This window comes from Phoenix dactylifera, chromosome 5, assembly GCF_051530095.1.
Source record: "Phoenix dactylifera cultivar Ajwa chromosome 5, Ajwa_hap1_PhDact_Kaust_v1.1, whole genome shotgun sequence".
Lineage (NCBI taxonomy): Eukaryota > Viridiplantae > Streptophyta > Magnoliopsida > Arecales > Arecaceae > Phoenix > Phoenix dactylifera.
In genome coordinates, this window is record NC_143194.1 from 17,516,835 (window position 1) to 17,534,336 (window position 17,502).

Genomic DNA, 17,502 nt, shown 5'->3' on the forward strand with positions numbered 1-17,502 from the left:
CCAGTTAAGAAATATGCTATATGAATGTTTTGTATCTTGAAGAAACTAATGACATTCCTTCAAGAAAGAAAAGAATTTTGTTAATAATGCAGGATCCTTGAGCAAGAAAATGAGAGATTTCAACTTGAAGGATATCTCCATGTAAGATACAATAAACATTCACATGCAAACAAGAGAGAGGACCTTCTTCAGCCAAAAATTCATACATAAGAAATCTAGTAGGTATTTGACTTGAAGAATGCAGAATGAATCAGTAATTTTAGATACCTCTCTCATAAATTAGCTAAGCAAAGTCAATAACTTAAATCTTATTGTGGCATGATTAAAATCTTCAAATATTAATTTCTAGATATCATGTCTATATATGCATTAATTGACTTATGCTTTTAGAAATTGTTTCATGGTTTGCTCAAACTAAAATACTTCTTTGCCTATATCATAACAATGAAATACACAAGTATATGCTTAAAATTTTGATTTAAAATAACTTGTGAGAAGTTATGAATCCTTGAGCACAATGAAAATGTTGTTTGCATGATATACATCTATATGATACATAAGATTATTTCTTTATTCTACTCTTTCATGTAAATTACTTGAGAATAACAAAAAGAGAGAGAGATAAAGAAAAGAAAATGGATATTATTCAAGAGAAGTAAAATCTAAGTAAAGGCAAATACTCCAATCTTAAGCAAAAGCAAAACAAGCATAATATATTTGGCACATTTGTGAGACTTGTGTGAGCATTCTTTTGGAAGGGATAAAATCCGTAATTAATTACACTTAAACAGGGAGAGTTTGAAGTAAACATTTTAACATTTCTATATTGCTCATCATAGGGATGGTGCCAATGGGGAGGCTAGTGGTAGTACCCGGCACTATTTGACCCAACTATTCGGTGTAGGGCATATTAGGGACGGCACAAGAGGGAGGCTAGTGGTAGTACCTCGTGCCCCTTCCCAACTCCACCGGATAGGGAGCAAATAGAGTATAGAGCATAAGAAAGTAAAAATGAAAGATAAAGTAAATGAAAGTATATAAGAAGAATCAAGTCTAATTTTTTAATCACTTGAAAACACACTTTAAGGATGAAATCAATGCAAGTTTATAGGGGAAGTTTATTTGAAAAGAATTGATTTTGATCCTTGACATGCTTGTTCTTAATATTTTAATGCATGACTCAACACATAATATATTTTGCATGTGGCATGATGTCTTGAATTATGGGTTCTAAATATTTTGTAATGCTCCATGCTTGGATAATTTGATTGAATGTTTGAAATACTGCATAAATTTTTTTTAGTATTATTGAAAAGAAATTTCAGATTTGTCGTTCACAATCATCTTTAAAATCTGAAAGTTGAATAAATTTGTAAAAAGGAGAAGAGAAGGATATCTCTATTTAGGCAAAATGAATTGAGTTTGTTTTATCCTTCAACTTGCTTAACTTTGGTATATAATGTTCTAATTCATACCAAAACTCAACATAAATACAAATATTTTGAATATGTTCTTATATGTTTGAAATATGTGTTTTCAATCGTAATGATTTAAGATGAGCTACAATGTGGAAGATACATATCTTGAATTATGACTTTGAAAGCCTCTATTGAAAATCTTTATGAAATTCAGAATCTGAGTTTGTATAAAAGCTTAAACTCAATATGATTTCTAAATAAAATCTTAATTTAAGAAAAACAGAATTAATTTTGATGCCTTGGTTGATTACTCCGATACGCATCCGAAACATATCATTTCTTATCTTCAAAGTATACTAATATTGGTCCAAATGATGTGTCTTTCGATGATCTTGATTGCAAACAAAAAAATTCTAAATATATGATTTTATTTTGATATTCAAAAGATTTATTGTGTTTCATGTATACATTACTGAAAAACTATGATTAAGAAATTGAGTTCTATAAATATATATACCTCAATGATCATCTATATATTTTTCTCTCCTACATTCTTAAGGACTTCCATCAGAATATATATATATAGAGTGAATAATCAAAGCTAGAAATATTTCAGCTCACTCAAATGATTCTTAAAAGAAAGAAAATGTAAATGCTTTTGAAAGAAACTGAGCTTCAAATGAATCATTTTCTGATTAATATTTCTATACATTTACTCTAAGATTAAGAGAAAGCATAACTTGTTCTTGAAGGATTAGAAAGAGTAATTGCTACAAATTTTGAATAATGCTAGATTACTCTACATTTCCGATATCATAGAATTTCAGTTTTATTCACGTTTATCATTAAAATTTGAAATTCAACAATAGAATAGAATGATTAAAGAAGAATGCATCTTTTGAGGGGGAGCTTTAGATATTCAGTATCTTATCCAAAAAAAATTACTTTAATTTGATGCATACCTTGATTTTTATGGATTGATTTTGGTGAACCTCCTTATATTGCAAGACTTACTTTAATTATATAATAAGTTTATACCTTGAGATGAGTTCTATAAAGGTTGTCTTATCTCAAACATTGAGTCTTATGAAAATAAGCTGAAACTTATAGAAAATATATTTTGAGATTGACAATTTTATTGAACATTATCTTCAAATTCTAAACTCTCAAATAGAATGATCAATTGAGGGGGAGAAAGAAAATTTCAGAAGGAGAGATCTTATGGAACTTAATCGCATAAATCTATAACTAAAGGAGAGAAAAAGAATACTAAATGAAAAGTGATCCTAATACTCTCCAATATGTATCATCTGAAATTTAAAATCTGAAAATCTTTATGATACACCTTGAGGCTTGTTATTTGGTTAATATATCTTATGCATATATCATGAACCAAATTGCAATTCAAACAGTTGATCTTAAGAGCCTCTAACTTACTGAAAAAGGGGGAGAATAATGAAATACGTTATCCTTTTTGATGATTTGCTTGATGTTTAATTCTCTTGAGTATCTCTTAGAAAACCTCTTTTTGGAATTCATTAATGTGTTCTTATTGACTTATTCTTCAGAACTTCAATCTTGTGCCAATTCATTATTATATGTACCAAAATATTTTTTGGAATAAAGTCTTTAAAAGAACCTTCAAAGCTTTGAATTTTATGTATGCTCTAAGATATATCATAAATTGCATAAATTCATGTTTTGGCATGTATGCCACAATATTTTTACACCATAAAAGAACTTTGCAATCATACTTAATATATTGCTCTTATACTCTGAAAATTAGTTAAATTGCTCTCAAGTTGCTAAAATACTTAATATATTGGGCAAAAGATCTTAAATGAACAAGCTTTCATACCTATTATTGAAGAGAGGTTAGATTTCCATTCGTGCTTTCCTTGAATATCATTTGTGATACTTCTTGAATTAACTTAAGAAAGATTCCATCTACACTTGAGTTGCAAACTATCCTTGGAATCACATTCGATGTGCTCTCATCATAATTTGCTCTGAAATTATCCTAAATAGCTCTGATCTATGCTCATTTATCTTTTTCTAATATTTCACTATCTTTTTGATGTTGTCAAAAAGGAGGAGAAATATCTGAGTATATGCTCATAATGCTTTATGTGAGAAATATCTGAGTATATGCTCATAATGCTTTATGTGTTGATAATGTTAAGATTAAATCTAAAAGCATTATCATGAAGTATATTTTAAAGATATATATTTTCTACTTCAAACAACTTAGCTATGCAATACTTCTAGAGCACAATATATTTTATATTGCATATACTCCAAGTTTTGTCATCATCAAAAAGGGGGAGACTGATGACCCAAAGATTGATTTTGATGATCACAAAACCTTGAAGTATAAATACTAATGTTTGTGTTGCAAGGAGAAAGATATTTATTTTGCAAGGAACATAGCAAGTTGGAAGAATGCAAGAAGGTCTCCAAAGCTCTCAAGAAAAGTTGGAAGAAAGCTACAATTTATTGGCCCAAGTTTCAAGTTTAAAGTATTCAAGTTGGAGGAACAAATTCTAAGGAAAAATTCAAAAGAATAGTTCTCGAGTCGACTCCTCGAAAATTCGAGTCGACTCCGATACATGCCGAGTCGACTCCCAACGTTTCCGAGTCGACTCAACAGAGTAATAAAGTAAGGACAGAACAATGAATTTTAGACCCTGCAACCGAGCCGACTCCAGAGGACCACGAGTCGACTCCGAAGTCAGGCGAGTCGACTCCTAATTATGCAAGAGTCGACTCCCAGAGAAAAGCAAGGCAAAATGTCAGAGAGACAATTTCGGACACTGAGAGCCGAGTCGACTCCCGCAAAGTCCGAGTCGACTCCGAGGCAGTTCAACCCCAAAGACAGAGGATCAGTTTTCGGGCTCTGAGAGCCGAGTCGACTCGAAGAGAATCCGAGTCGACTCGAGGAAGAAAATCAGAAAGTATGTCCTCTGGATTCCTGAGAATGAGCCGACCCCCAAGTGCCAAAGTCGTCTCCAGCTATTGGCGAGTCGACTCCAGTTTGGTCCGAGTCGACCCGAGGACAAGGCATGCACATTAATTCAAATTTGGAACAGTGGGCGAGTCGTCTCCAGTCAAGCACGAGTCGACTCCTGCAACAGGCGAGTCGACTCCAGATCGCGCGAGTCGACTCCGATCCCAACGGAAATATTGTCAGGAGGTACAGACTGTGTCCAACGGCTCTATTTTTGTCTCTAACGGCTAGATTTTTGGTTCCACGCCATCTAAAGCTATAAAATCAAGAGGAGAGCTAGGGGAGAAAGTATAGAAGTGGGAAAGAACATTTAGGAAAGAGATTTTAAAGAGATTACAAGGGAAATCTCCCATAAGCACAAAAGGGCCATCCAAAGCGAAATAGAGAGAAGAAGAGCATCCAAGTGAATCCCAAAGCTTCCTCTCCATCCGTGTGCTGCCTCAATGATCCTCTACCTTGTGCCAAATCAGAAGAGGGTCAAGTAAAGAAGAAGCCGAGTTCGTTCATCCTCAAAATTCGTTTGAGAGCTTCTCTTTACTCCATTTGTTTATATTTGCTATATTTGCTTAGTTAAGAAGCTTGTATTTGCTTTAAATTCGTGTTCTAATATCTTGTAACTTGATTCAATCAAGGGATTGAATCAAGGGGTTAAGGTCTGTTGGTGAGCCAAAGGGAAAACCAACATTGTAAGGTTGTGGTTGGTGAGCCTTTGGGAAAACCAACTGGGTTGATTGTGAACCCGAAAAACAATCGTTGTAAGGTTGTGGTTGGTGAGCCTTTGGAAAAACCAACTGGGTTTGATTGTGAACCCGGGAAAACAATCGGTTGGTTCTAGTCGGTGAGCCTGTGAAAACCGACCGAGTTCGTTGTGATCTCGCAAAACAACAAGTTGGGTTGTGAGCTTGTAAAACAACCGGCTGTAATCTGGAGGATTATAGTGAAATTCCCAAGAGGTCTTGGGGAGTGGATGTAGGTGCTGGGGTGCACCGAACCACTATATGTTTGTTGTGTTTGTGATGCCTTTTTGTCATTGTCTAACTTGCTCACTTACTTACTTAGATAAATTGCTTGCTTAACTCTTATCCGCGCATCCTTTAGTTGCAAGCATATTCAATTTACTTAATCAAATCTCATTCAATAAATCAAACTGTTGCTAAGTTTAAATTCCACTGTGCATCTATACAACTTAGCATAATTAATTGAAAAGTTTTAGAAGTAGTATAAAAGATTTAAAAGACCCAATTCACCCCCCCTCTTGGGTTGTATCTACTGGGCAACAAACGTGCTACAGATCATAGAGTTCAAAAATTTTCTGGATCCAAATCCAGAAGTCCTTTGAACTCATGAGGAAGAGGAGATTAGGATCTAAAGGAGGTTGATTAAATATCATAAAAACTGAAACAAAAATCAGAAATAAAGATTTGAAGATCTCATCTTCAAACTTTGTGCGGGTGGAAAAACACCGCAGCTTGATGATCTTAGGAGGTTCCTGTTGGAGCCGCACAAGCATCCAACCTCTACAGGTATCCATACGATGACTTAACTATCTGAGATCAGATCTTACCGGAGCGCTAGCTCCTTGTAGTGACCTCTCATGACTATCAATAAAGATTAGAAGAAGATCAGCAATATACCTCCTTGAAGAAGAACTCTTTCTTCTTCAACCTTGCTCGTGATGGAGGAGGACGAAGGAGGAAGCTTTGCACCATGGACTTTCTTGCCTTGCTACCGTGGAGGAAGAGGATGAAGAAGGCCTCTTGCTGCCGTGGAGAAGGGAGGAATTAAGATGGCTTTGGGCATGGAAGGAAAGAATTCTTCTTTCCTTAGCATGTGGGCTCCTCTCCTTGGTTCTCTTCTCACGCTTCTAATGCCGCCTGGGAAGAGGAAGAAGACTTGCTCCTTGCTGTCGTGGGAGAAGAGAAGGAGAGGGAGAGGGAGGAGGCATGGAGAAGAAGAGAAGCCTTTCAATTGCTCTCATACGCCTCCCATGCATAACTTTTATAATTAGTGGCTTAGGATTTTTTCAAGGCTTATCATGACAAGATATAAACTCTACCTTTGCCGTTGGATTAATGCCAAGTATCCATGGCGCCATGATCAAGTGGATTAGAATCTTCTTAGGTGGCGCCTCAAATCAATGCATGACATGTGTCCTTGGATCAAGAGATTGGAGCCCAATCACGTTAGGCTTGGACCTCTTTCATGGCGCCATGGTTGAGTCCTAATCACATTAGGACTTGTCTCTTAATTAGGCTAACTCCTAATCACATTAAGAGAATTAGATGAGGCGCCATGCATCCTATGATGCCATGCGGACTTTAGGTGTGAACACGACTTTATGCATTTTCATCCTACGATGCCATGTGCACTTTAAAATCCGCATAGTATGAACACGACTTAAGGCATATTCCAAGAATATACCGTGATCTAATCAGGGTTAAACCAATCATGAGCCTAACTCAATTTGGGTCAAACCTAATTTGATTTGGCTTATTAAATCAGCCCAATTATAATCCAATTGGAATCAATTCCACTTAATTCTTCTTCCATTAACTCACTAACACTTAGTGGGTTAATTCAATCACCAATCATATTGATAATTGACATTAATTATGATTCTGAGTCACAATTACGATAGTCTGACTAATCAAATCCTTTATGTGTGTGATCCCGTAGGTTCTATTCTGTCTGGTAGTGAGACATATTGAGATCCCTATCTTAATATCACTGAAACTTCTTTCAGTGGACTGAAACAATTTCAGTTCTACTCTTAGGGTTCACTGATCACCAAGTGAATGCCTTCGAGTCTCACAATCTACTAGTGACACCTAGTAGTATGTGGTGGCAACTCAGCAGAATAGAATGTCTGAATCTCTAGGTGCAGTTAGCGTATGATACAGTCCCTCTATCATAGATCCCGACAAGACGGAGATTATGGATAACTCGTCAAACCCATCATATGTCAAATTTATTTGACTTTTGGTTTGAGATATGGAAAACTCTTTTTTCAAAACACTTAGCCAGAAATTTATCGAATTTAGTCTCATAAATCATATAGGATCACTCCTAATCTATCAAGGTCGATAGATCCCATCTAGATGCAACCCTATTCCAAAATGAACCTACTGCAGCCAATCCGCACCACAAGGACCCAAATGGCTAGGGCCCAAGTTTACATGCTCGTCAAAATACAGCAATCTCACAGTGATTAGCTGAGGCATCGCAGGTCAAAGGACCAGTCATACAACTGCAGCATAAGTAGTCACTGATGAGTGGATAGACATCCATGTGACTACTTTCTTTGGTCACGCTCAGTACACTTGCTCTGTAACAAGTACTTGCACAATCACTCCAATGTCTCTACATTATGGACTCAAGACTCATCCATCTGACTAAGTGATCTGTGCACTAATCTCAGCAGATCGATCACCATCCTTTGTGATGGATCCATCGATCAGGAGCATTTAGAAATTAATCCCTAATGACACATGCCTCAAATTTCCAACTCCTTGAGAATATGTGTCATCATTTTATTAATTTTTTGGACGATTCATGGACACATACAAATATGAATGAATAATAAATTGCCCAATCTTATTAATCAACAAGAGTCAAATTACAAATTTATGCTTCAAATTACAAATATGCGTCAGCCACATTGGCTTCTAGGGCATACTTTTAACAGACGCCTGGTTCAACTGAGTCGATCCTAGAATAATCTTAGATGAAAGATAGAACACAGTAAAAAATAGCCTTTCTACGAGTCAACCTAAGCAGCCCAAGAGTCAACCCGCGCGGAGCATGAGTCAATCCCAAGATTAGCTGAGTCAACCTCAGAATAATCTCAGATGAAAGATAAAATATAGTAAAAATCAGCAATTTTTTGAGCCGACCCAAGAAGAAAAAAAGTCGACTCCTAAAGATCGACTCCTAAACAACTCGAGTCGACCTCTCTAAATCTAATACTTCAAACGACTAATCTTTCTGTGAGACCAAAATGGATTTTCTCACTAACAACAGCTATTTTTGCCTCTCCAATTGCTATAAATAGTATTCTAACTATTTTTGGAGATATAAATACATTGAGAACAAATTGAGACACAAGAAAAAAATAAGATAAAAGAAGGGAAAACAAAAAAAAATGCCATTAAGTGAGATTCAAGAGAGCATTCAAGATCACATCTACCCCTCTTGAGAGCATTAGACCACTGAATTGAAGCTTCCAATGATCCAAGAAGAGCCTTCAGTGCTTCCCACACGTGCATCAAGGACATCTAATTTACTCATCAAGGAGCTTTGTTTACATTGATTGTATCTTTACATTTTCATGTTGTAACAAGTTTCAAATGGTTCGAAACGTAGGGAAAATGTTCATCCATACCTTATAATCAAGCTTAGAGAAGGCCTTGATTGGGATAGTTTTTGGTTAATTTTCAGAAAAAATCAACTAGGTTTGATTGTGAGTCTGGATAAAACAATCATGGGGTTTCAGAATAGATTATAGTAAAATTTTCAAAAAGAATGTTTTGAAAAGTGGATGTAGGTGCTGAGTTTGTCACCAAACCATTATAAAAATTTTATGTTGCATTTTTCTCATCTTACATTCATCACTTTAAGTCTATATTTGCATATACATATTATCATTCACTACGCAAATACTTTGAAAGTTGGTTTTTCCATTGCACATAATTATAAATTTATAAAAATCCAATTCACACCCCCCCCCCCCCCTCTTTTAGGTTGCATCATTGGAGAATACATAGTTTAGCCGTTGTCTTCTCTTCAATGACTTCTCTGAGCTTCTCGTCTACCAAACACAATTGAATTATACTGTATGTCTTTGCCAATAGCTCCTCTTTGTCTCGATCGGACATGCTGTTCGGTAACTTCTCCTTACCTTTCATCGCTCTTGTTGCACCAAAAGAGCTCGTATCTTAATCTGCCAAATGCCGAAATCATTTGTGCCATTGAACTTCTCAATTTCAGATTTTGCGGTCGTCATGGTGAAACTCCAATAAAAAAAACCAAAGCTCCGATACCATTTATGGTTCAGCCTATTAACAAAACAAGAAAAAGAGAAGATAAGGGAAGAAGAATAGCACATGATATTTATGGTTTAGCATATTAACCTACGTCCACAAGTAGAGATAATGTAAAAGCTTCACTATAAAAAAGAAAATGGAGATTACAGAGTTCCCTAATACACCCAATCTCTAGAACACTCAATTACTCTCTTCCCTTGGGGTTATAAGGGATATATATAATAGAGTAAATTAATTTGGACTTGAATTAATAGCCCTGCAATCATCAAGTTAGGCCAATATATAACAAGTGTCCTAAATCGATGTGGACTTAAACTAGTATCCTAAGTTAACCCTCTAGAATAGATGTGGACTCGACATTCTCGTAAACTTAAGACATTCTCACCATTAGTGCTCGATGCCATTTTTCATATTTCAAATAAACCACCTCTTCTCAGTGTCATGACCCTCTCTCTCAGTCATTTAAACTAGCTCTCACCTGCATCGCATGAGTCCAACTTTGGTGATAGTGAATTCTCCTGGTTGAAGCTTGAATCTGGATGATCTCTCCCCCTACCCCCTTCCCTTTTTGATGGGTAAATCCAGACAACAAACTAAAATTTAACCAAGGGAGAGTATTTCAATTTATCAGCTTAAATTGGCCTTTCAACATATTAATTAAGAAACAACATATTCCCCTACGAGATCTACAAAACGAATGAATTGAATATTCTCATCTTTATACATACAAATTTCAATAATTCAAAGAATTTCTTCTCCTTTATCTATCACTGACAGGTTTCTGTGGTTGTTGCTGCGACTCCTCCTTTGGTGATGATGCTTCTGGCAATCTGGGGCTTTGACATGTAATATTCCGGGGAAAAGCAAATCTTGAAGGCGCAGCTTCTCTCGGAGATAAGTTAACTTGTTCTAAAGCACGGAACTGAAGCTCCGAGGGATAGTCCCTCACCCACCCAATCCTAGGGCCAGCCCCTGTGGTCCACTTGCAGGATAACTGCTTTCCCAATTGATATGACTTCATTCCTTTCTTTGAGTTAATCCTCCGAAGAATCAATTCCTGTGGTACAGATGCATCTTCATCCTCCTCTTGCTCCTCTGCAAATAGATTTTGTTTGCGGAACATGTACTGTTGTTCAGAAGCTGATGAATCTTCAACTGCTTGATCATCTCCATCTGAAACGGACCGCTTCTGATCTGCAGTGCAGTTTATTTCCTCATCAGATTCTTCGTCACTATCTTCTGGGTCCCTGAAGATTATCTGCTTCTGGAGCTTGTGGTACAGATCAAAAATCAGTGATTTTTTTGCTAATATGTCTGCCCCAAGTTTGAATTCAGCAAGGTAACTTATAGCACTCCATCCTCCGAATGTCTTGGACGAATTGGCACTCTCTGTTACCACAGCTTTCCTTGCTGTTCCATCAGAGCCATGCGATGACTGTGCTGCAGATTCAGGGTTGGCAGCCAGCTTTAGGGAGCGGTTGCTTCTAAGTCTATTCAGGAACTCATCATCTCCCTCAGTTGGACTTAACTGTATAATAATGGAATTAGAAAAAATAATTCAAATTAAAAATAGGTTTCTAATATCAACAAAATGACTTATTGCTACTGTTAACTTAAAGAATCTTTCAATTCATCACTAGCGGTTGAAGGTTTCAAGATCATATATATCCATACTAGTAACGTGCTTACATTAACATCGGTAAGATCCACTTTGTTTTCCTTGAGATAATTCATGAATTCCTGGAAGTTCTCTTCCGTCGGGCGGTAATGCCCGCTATGAGGCCACACAGCCTGTCAGGACAATATAAGATCAGCAAACCACATCAAATGAAGATTCTTTATAAATAATGCAAATTATTCTACTGATCAATCTTCTACCTTCAGTGTTCCTTTTTCTACAACTAATCTCCCAGCAGCAGACGTAGCTCCTCCAGCAAGAAAACTTGAGTGCTGAAATGTACCTTTTTGCTTCTGCAATGGCAAATGAATTGCATCAGGCTAGTCAACATAACAAAAGATACTGGTATATAGTTTTCTGAGACATCTAGATTTACCTGACCAACATATAAACTCTTTGATGTACTTAAAACAAATATCCACTTGGCATCTTTGGTACCCTCAGATGTGTCTAGGATTTGCCTACTTTTCCTGTAGACGAACTTTCCATCCTCAATTATTACTTCATAGGCCTCCCTTTCTTTCTGCAGGATGACAGAATATAACTCAGATCTAAGTTGAACTAGTCCTAAAAACTGCTTATTTTAATAGAGTTTGTTAATGATAGAATCTTACTGGGCCAAGATATTTGATGCATTGTTGTTGAAGCTTTGATCGAGGGCAATGTTCTTTAAGACTGACCTCCTTCCCATCACCCACATCCAGCCTGATTATTTCAAAGAGAGGCTTTTATTTTAACGCAAACAAGGTAACTTTTGATCCCATCATTTGCATTTAGCACTTGACTATGAGTGATCTTAAGAGAATACTTCACAACCCTACCAGTAGAAGAAAGGTTGCCTGCTCTCGCAGTGGAGCCAACAATCATAATAGAAGTGGAGATTGTGTCCATAGCGATGCCGAGGGTCGATCTGTTAATAGAGCAGAAACAATTTCATAAGTAACACATGCCAATTTAATGAATAGACAGAAGAAAAATTTGGGTTTTTACGAGGCCTACCGCCTCAAGCCAATGCTGCAACGCGAGTTTCTGAGCTTTCTCATTCTTGGATAAACCTTTCCCAACCTGTGATTTGTGAAAATGAAAGCTTTAAGTTAAGACATCTGATACAACATCACTTTGAAAGGGCCCATAACATTGATGCATTATATAACATTTCATTGCAGAGTACCTTAGCTGCCTTGGTTCTTGCCCTTGACCACCGAGAAACAGCCGATTCCGGTTTCTCAATATCAAAGAAAGAGACAGAACTCCGCTTGAGCAATGCAAAATCTAACAATTTCCACCTAGAATAAGCAGTAGAAAGTCAACATGTTTGCAGCTTCGAAAAAAAAAAAAAAGCATTAGAAAAGAGACTATAAATTAAGCAATTAGACTAACTAGGTAAGGCCATACCAACGCTGCTCTATGAGAACAGCACAATCAGCAAGCTGTCTTCTTGTCCGAAAGCTTTTGTAGACCTTCTGCAACTTGACTGCAGCTTCATGTTTTGGCCTGTCTGGCACAATCACTGGTGATTCTGGGGCCTTTTCTTGTAAATTATTGAACCTTGGTTTTTTGGAATCCACTAATCTTGTGGTACTTTCTTTCTTAGAGGTAGGACTCTTCATTGAGAACTTCGTTTCCAAGTGAAAGGTGTCTCTCCTTTCCCTTCTATTAAAGCTCAGGGATCCTTCAATAATTAACTTCCCAGATCCAAAAGTTTTGAGGATGGTGGGCTGGGAGTCTCGGCCATTGAAGCTGACTGATCGCAAGGTTGATCTCACATTGTCGGCTAAACTGAGAGATCTCATGAAGAGAGCTTCAAACGATTCATCCAAAGCAGCGTAATCGGCTCCGGGGCATGAAAATGGTATCCCCATGTTGGAGCAAAATGATTTGTTTCACCTTCTTTATCAGAATGGCAGGAAAATGAACAGGTTTCCAGAAGAGCAACAATGTTACAGATCTTCTCCTGTAAAGACAAGGTCGAGACAATTAGAATTCTATGGAGATCCATTTTGAAAAATATACTGAGTCAATATAATGGAAGAAACACCAAATCCGAGAACAAGGGCAACCAACATATTCTAACATTTAAATTTGTCACATTAAGAGAAAACAGATTTAGCAAATGAAGGAAAGTATCAACTGAGCCACATATGCAGAAAACCTGATGATATTTCCTGAGAGTCCCAAGCTCAATCCAGTCAGCCAAAAAAAAGATTCAGTAAAAACCAAGAAAGAAGAGAATAAAGAAAGAAAAATCGTCAATGCTCAAATAAATGTTGCCTTTGAACCATAAGACGGCATTTAATCATCATTTTCTTTTGCCCCATTTATGAAGACCAAGGAGAAATCTAAATTAAAGTTAGAAGAAACCAATAAGCCCGTCCTAATCTTCTTCTGCTGCTAAATAGAAGATTAAAGATAAAACAAGACCCATTTCCATTTAAAACTAAGTAATCCTCATTTGACAAAACAATTACATGCAATAATTTCCATTTTTTGCTATGAATCACATAAATAAGAGTCAACCAAACCCAGAGAATCCGTGGGACAAACAATCTCAGCACCCAAAACAAAACCCAATCTCCCTAATGTTTATTCAAACTCAACAGGAAAGAGGACACAGAAGATTACCCATTTCACAATTGTAGAATAATAAAAGCCACCTAATGCCCACGCATAGTCCAACTTAAAGCATGTTCTAATTAAAAATAAAATAGAGGAACAGAAAAGATCAAAAAAGCAAAGTTTCGAATTCCAAAAACAAAGATCTCAAACACCACACCTTTGCCTCCGTTGCCTGCAGGATCACCTCAGAAGCAGGCACAGAGAGAGAGAGAGAGAGAGAGAGAGAGAGAAAGAAAGAGGCTTAGCCACAGTGAGAGGAGGAGCAGGAGGAGGAGGAGGGGCCTAAGAGAAGAGAGGATGCATGGGGGAAGAAGAGGAGAGGAGGGGAGGTTGGTTGGTTGGTGATGGCATGAAAGGTCCGGGACCAGAGAAAGAACAGGGTGGTTTTTCCAGCTATCTAAAATAAGGATATAGAGGGGAAGGGGCGTTTTGGCTGAACTGGGATGGTCCGTTTAAATAGGAGGGTGGGGACGACTAGAGGACGTGCAGCAATTCCTAGTTTCCAAACACGTGTTCTTCGGAGTCCCTCCATGGATACAGTTTCCAGGTTCCCTCACACGGATTCCTGAAGAAAAGAAGAGCGGAAAAATAGAACATATACAAAAACAAAAACGAAAAAAATGAACGAATAATGGATGAAGTGAATGTTGCATAACATGGGTTCTTTTTTAGTCTGATGGTATTTGACTACCTATACATGGGTGAAGATGAACTGGTCTTTCCAGTGATGGAAGAAAATATATAAAATGTTGGCTGTTGGATTTATCTTAGTGTAAAGTTGACTTTCTAAGCTTACTTTTACTTGGCGCGGATGGTTCCATCCTCTACTCCGGAACATTCGCGCTATGGCAGGCAATGAGATGGCATTTTTAGCCATGCATGTTTTTAAAAAGACAAACAGGGCCGTGAATTGAGTGGCCTCCTTCATAGCAGACTACTCAGAAGAGGCTTTGTAGGTTGAAGAGATGAAGTTGCTCAGAGCTCTCCGTGATGTGTTGTCTTTAATTTTTTTTGGATGTATCCATACTAGATCAGTATAAATCGTCCACCTTGACCAAAAAAAAAAAAAAACTTATTTTTACTCAAAAAATATTAAAAGCTGCATAAATTTGATGAGATTTATGTCCAAGTAATTATGTTGACATGAAGCAGTCCCTTAGCACTGTCATCATCTCAGCTGCAAGATCCTTTGAATCATAGATTTGTCATTGTTCAAATAAACAACTTGAGAGCCATAATACTGTATTAAGCAAGCTATCTAATATTCTTGTAACTTAGACACTTATAGTTCATTCTGTTTTCTATTTAATAATGTAACTTAGACGCTTCTTGTCTCTCCCTTCCATTCTTCCTCTGAGGGAGTGAGAGAGAGAGAGAGAGAGAAGAGAGAGATTTGTATCAAAGTTAGGTAGGCATAGAGACAATCGAACTAAGTAGATCGTTGTGTACGGTACAAAGATATTGAGATATTGGTGAAAAAAAAGATAATGCTTCGAGGGAAAAATGTCATAAATAAATGAATAATCAAGATCTTGGGTTTGTATGTAAATAAGTTGGAGATAAATTACTGATAGAAAAAATTTCCAGAAGGTTAGCAGAAAGTAGAAAAATCACTGATTTTAGTAAATTTCTAGGTACGCTAGAAAATGAAATCTTGAGGATGCTTTCTATGTCAAGGCTACAATATTGAGCAGTAAAGAGTTGGGGATTTGACAAGTGTCTTAACTAAGAGCTATGAATGACGGAAGACAAGATATTTTTCCCAAAGAAATTGAGCGAAAATACTGAACTGCATCAGAAGTAAATGAAAATAGTGCTTGCTAGGTCATGTATATTAGACAATTCTACCATTCAATTTATTTAGAATGGAGTATCTTGCTAGAGATTGTTGGATTTATTATAGACTTTCAGCCTTATCTATCCATTTGCCCTATTGTAAGATGGTGGGGTGCTCGTGCAGATAGAATTAGATAAAGCTGTATGTTATTTATCTAATTTTCCTAGTACAAGGAAAATTTGCAACTTCCAAAGTATTATTCTATTTGGTCACTGTGAGTTCTTTTGTCTTAAAAAACCAATTCTCTTCTTGCTATACCAAGGCAGCAAGATCTATAAATAGCAGAGCATGTAGATAAATATGGATAAACATTGCAATTAAGGTCAAAGTTCAGTGAAAGATAAATGATTTTTATGTCAAGTATTTGTCTTTATAACAGGTTAAGGGAATGACTGATGAAAAAAAAACAGTTTAAACTAGATCAAATTCTCTTATACCAAAATAATTGATTCATGAAGTAAAAGTTTGCAATAGTCGATCAATGCTAGGCCAAAATTCTTGACTCACTGCAATACATTATGACTAAATATGCATGTTCCAGTAAATTGCAGTATATTTGCGTGGTTTAATAGCTAAAATACCAAAAAAAAATTTAATATGAGTTAGATGTCCACATGAGATGTTACGAAAGCAGAATCAATGGCTAAACATGCATACTTTGGGCTGAAATCTAATTCAAACCAACTATAGTTGTTTAGCTGATTGATAATGGTCTTTGTGATTATTTCTTTCATCAGTCAACTTATTTTGGATCACCATTATATGAAAAGCTTAACTCCTTCTAAGTTTGACCAAGAACATATCAAGAATTATAAATCTATTATACTACTAAAGGCAAGAACCCAAACAGCAACATTTGTGAGGCTCCACTTCGGAGGTCTCCACTCACTGCATTGTGTTCCACAAATAGTTTTTTTTAAAAAAAGAGAAATAGTTGCAACCTAATTGTGACGTTGTCACGCCCTCGATGTGAGATCACGAGTCGGAGTTGCGGCAACCACGGAACACTCATAGGGAACCCTCCCAATAAACATACAAAGTATCTCAACATGATATCATAAATATGTAGCAGAACAGACGTAAATGATCATATGCAAACTTTATTTCAATAATTAACTCAAAATTTAAATGTATCACAATTCTAACAATATTCTAAGGTAATACATCAATTTAAATAAACTCTAATCTAAAATAATATGTACCAAAGTTCTGTTAGTCGCTTTCCCATATTGAACCCTGATCAGGCTAGTTATTTGAATCTAAAAAAAAAAAAAAATGTAAAATGTGCTAAATAGCCTAGTAAGTAATAAATACCTTAACTAGATAATTCATGTAATAACATAAATTATAAATACAAATTACAATAAATTAGTATAAAGACATAATCAATTCTATTTCAAGTATAAATTCAGTAAAACCAATATCTTTCAAATATTCGTATACATAATCATAATTTCGATTATAAATAAATTATATTCAACTCAACAGCCTTTAACTATGGCCACACTTATACCCAATGGCTAGGCTAAAAATAGAACCATATTTATACATTACAAAGTGGGCCAGAATACAGCATTATACCATATCAAAGTTCTTTTTAGAAAATAACATATATATTATATCTAATCAAAATATATATATATACGATGTAAGATCAGTAAACAGTATAACAATAATCTGAAAACTATTACCCCAAATTACATACATATTTTTTATTCAAAACACCATCTCACAAAATTCGTAAATCACATATAAATTGATTAACAATTTTTTTAATTAACAAATATTATATAAATAAAATTCAAGAAAAGGCAAATCATTACTTACATTGTGAGCTACACCAAACTACATATTCAAATAATTTCAAAAATCTCTCTCAGGACCTAAAACTCCGAAGAGCGCTC

General features: G+C 36.1%; 1 protein-coding gene across 1 annotated transcript; it reads right to left on the minus strand.

Annotated features, from left to right (window-relative positions):
* Window positions 1-10,066: 10,066 nt before the first annotated feature.
* On the minus strand, window positions 10,067-14,318 carry LOC103696586 (IQ domain-containing protein IQM2-like). The gene is made up of 10 exons (XM_017840475.5): window positions 13,919-14,318; window positions 12,541-13,099; window positions 12,317-12,431; window positions 12,145-12,210; window positions 11,967-12,055; window positions 11,760-11,850; window positions 11,522-11,668; window positions 11,346-11,438; window positions 11,157-11,258; window positions 10,067-10,995 (listed from the first exon to the last, which is right to left on the minus strand). Exons 2-10 carry the CDS (start codon window positions 13,005-13,007, stop codon window positions 10,228-10,230), a joined length of 1,938 nt encoding a protein of 645 aa, XP_017695964.1. The 5' UTR covers window positions 13,008-13,099; window positions 13,919-14,318; the 3' UTR covers window positions 10,067-10,227.
* Between the last annotated feature and the right edge of the window lie 3,184 nt (window positions 14,319-17,502).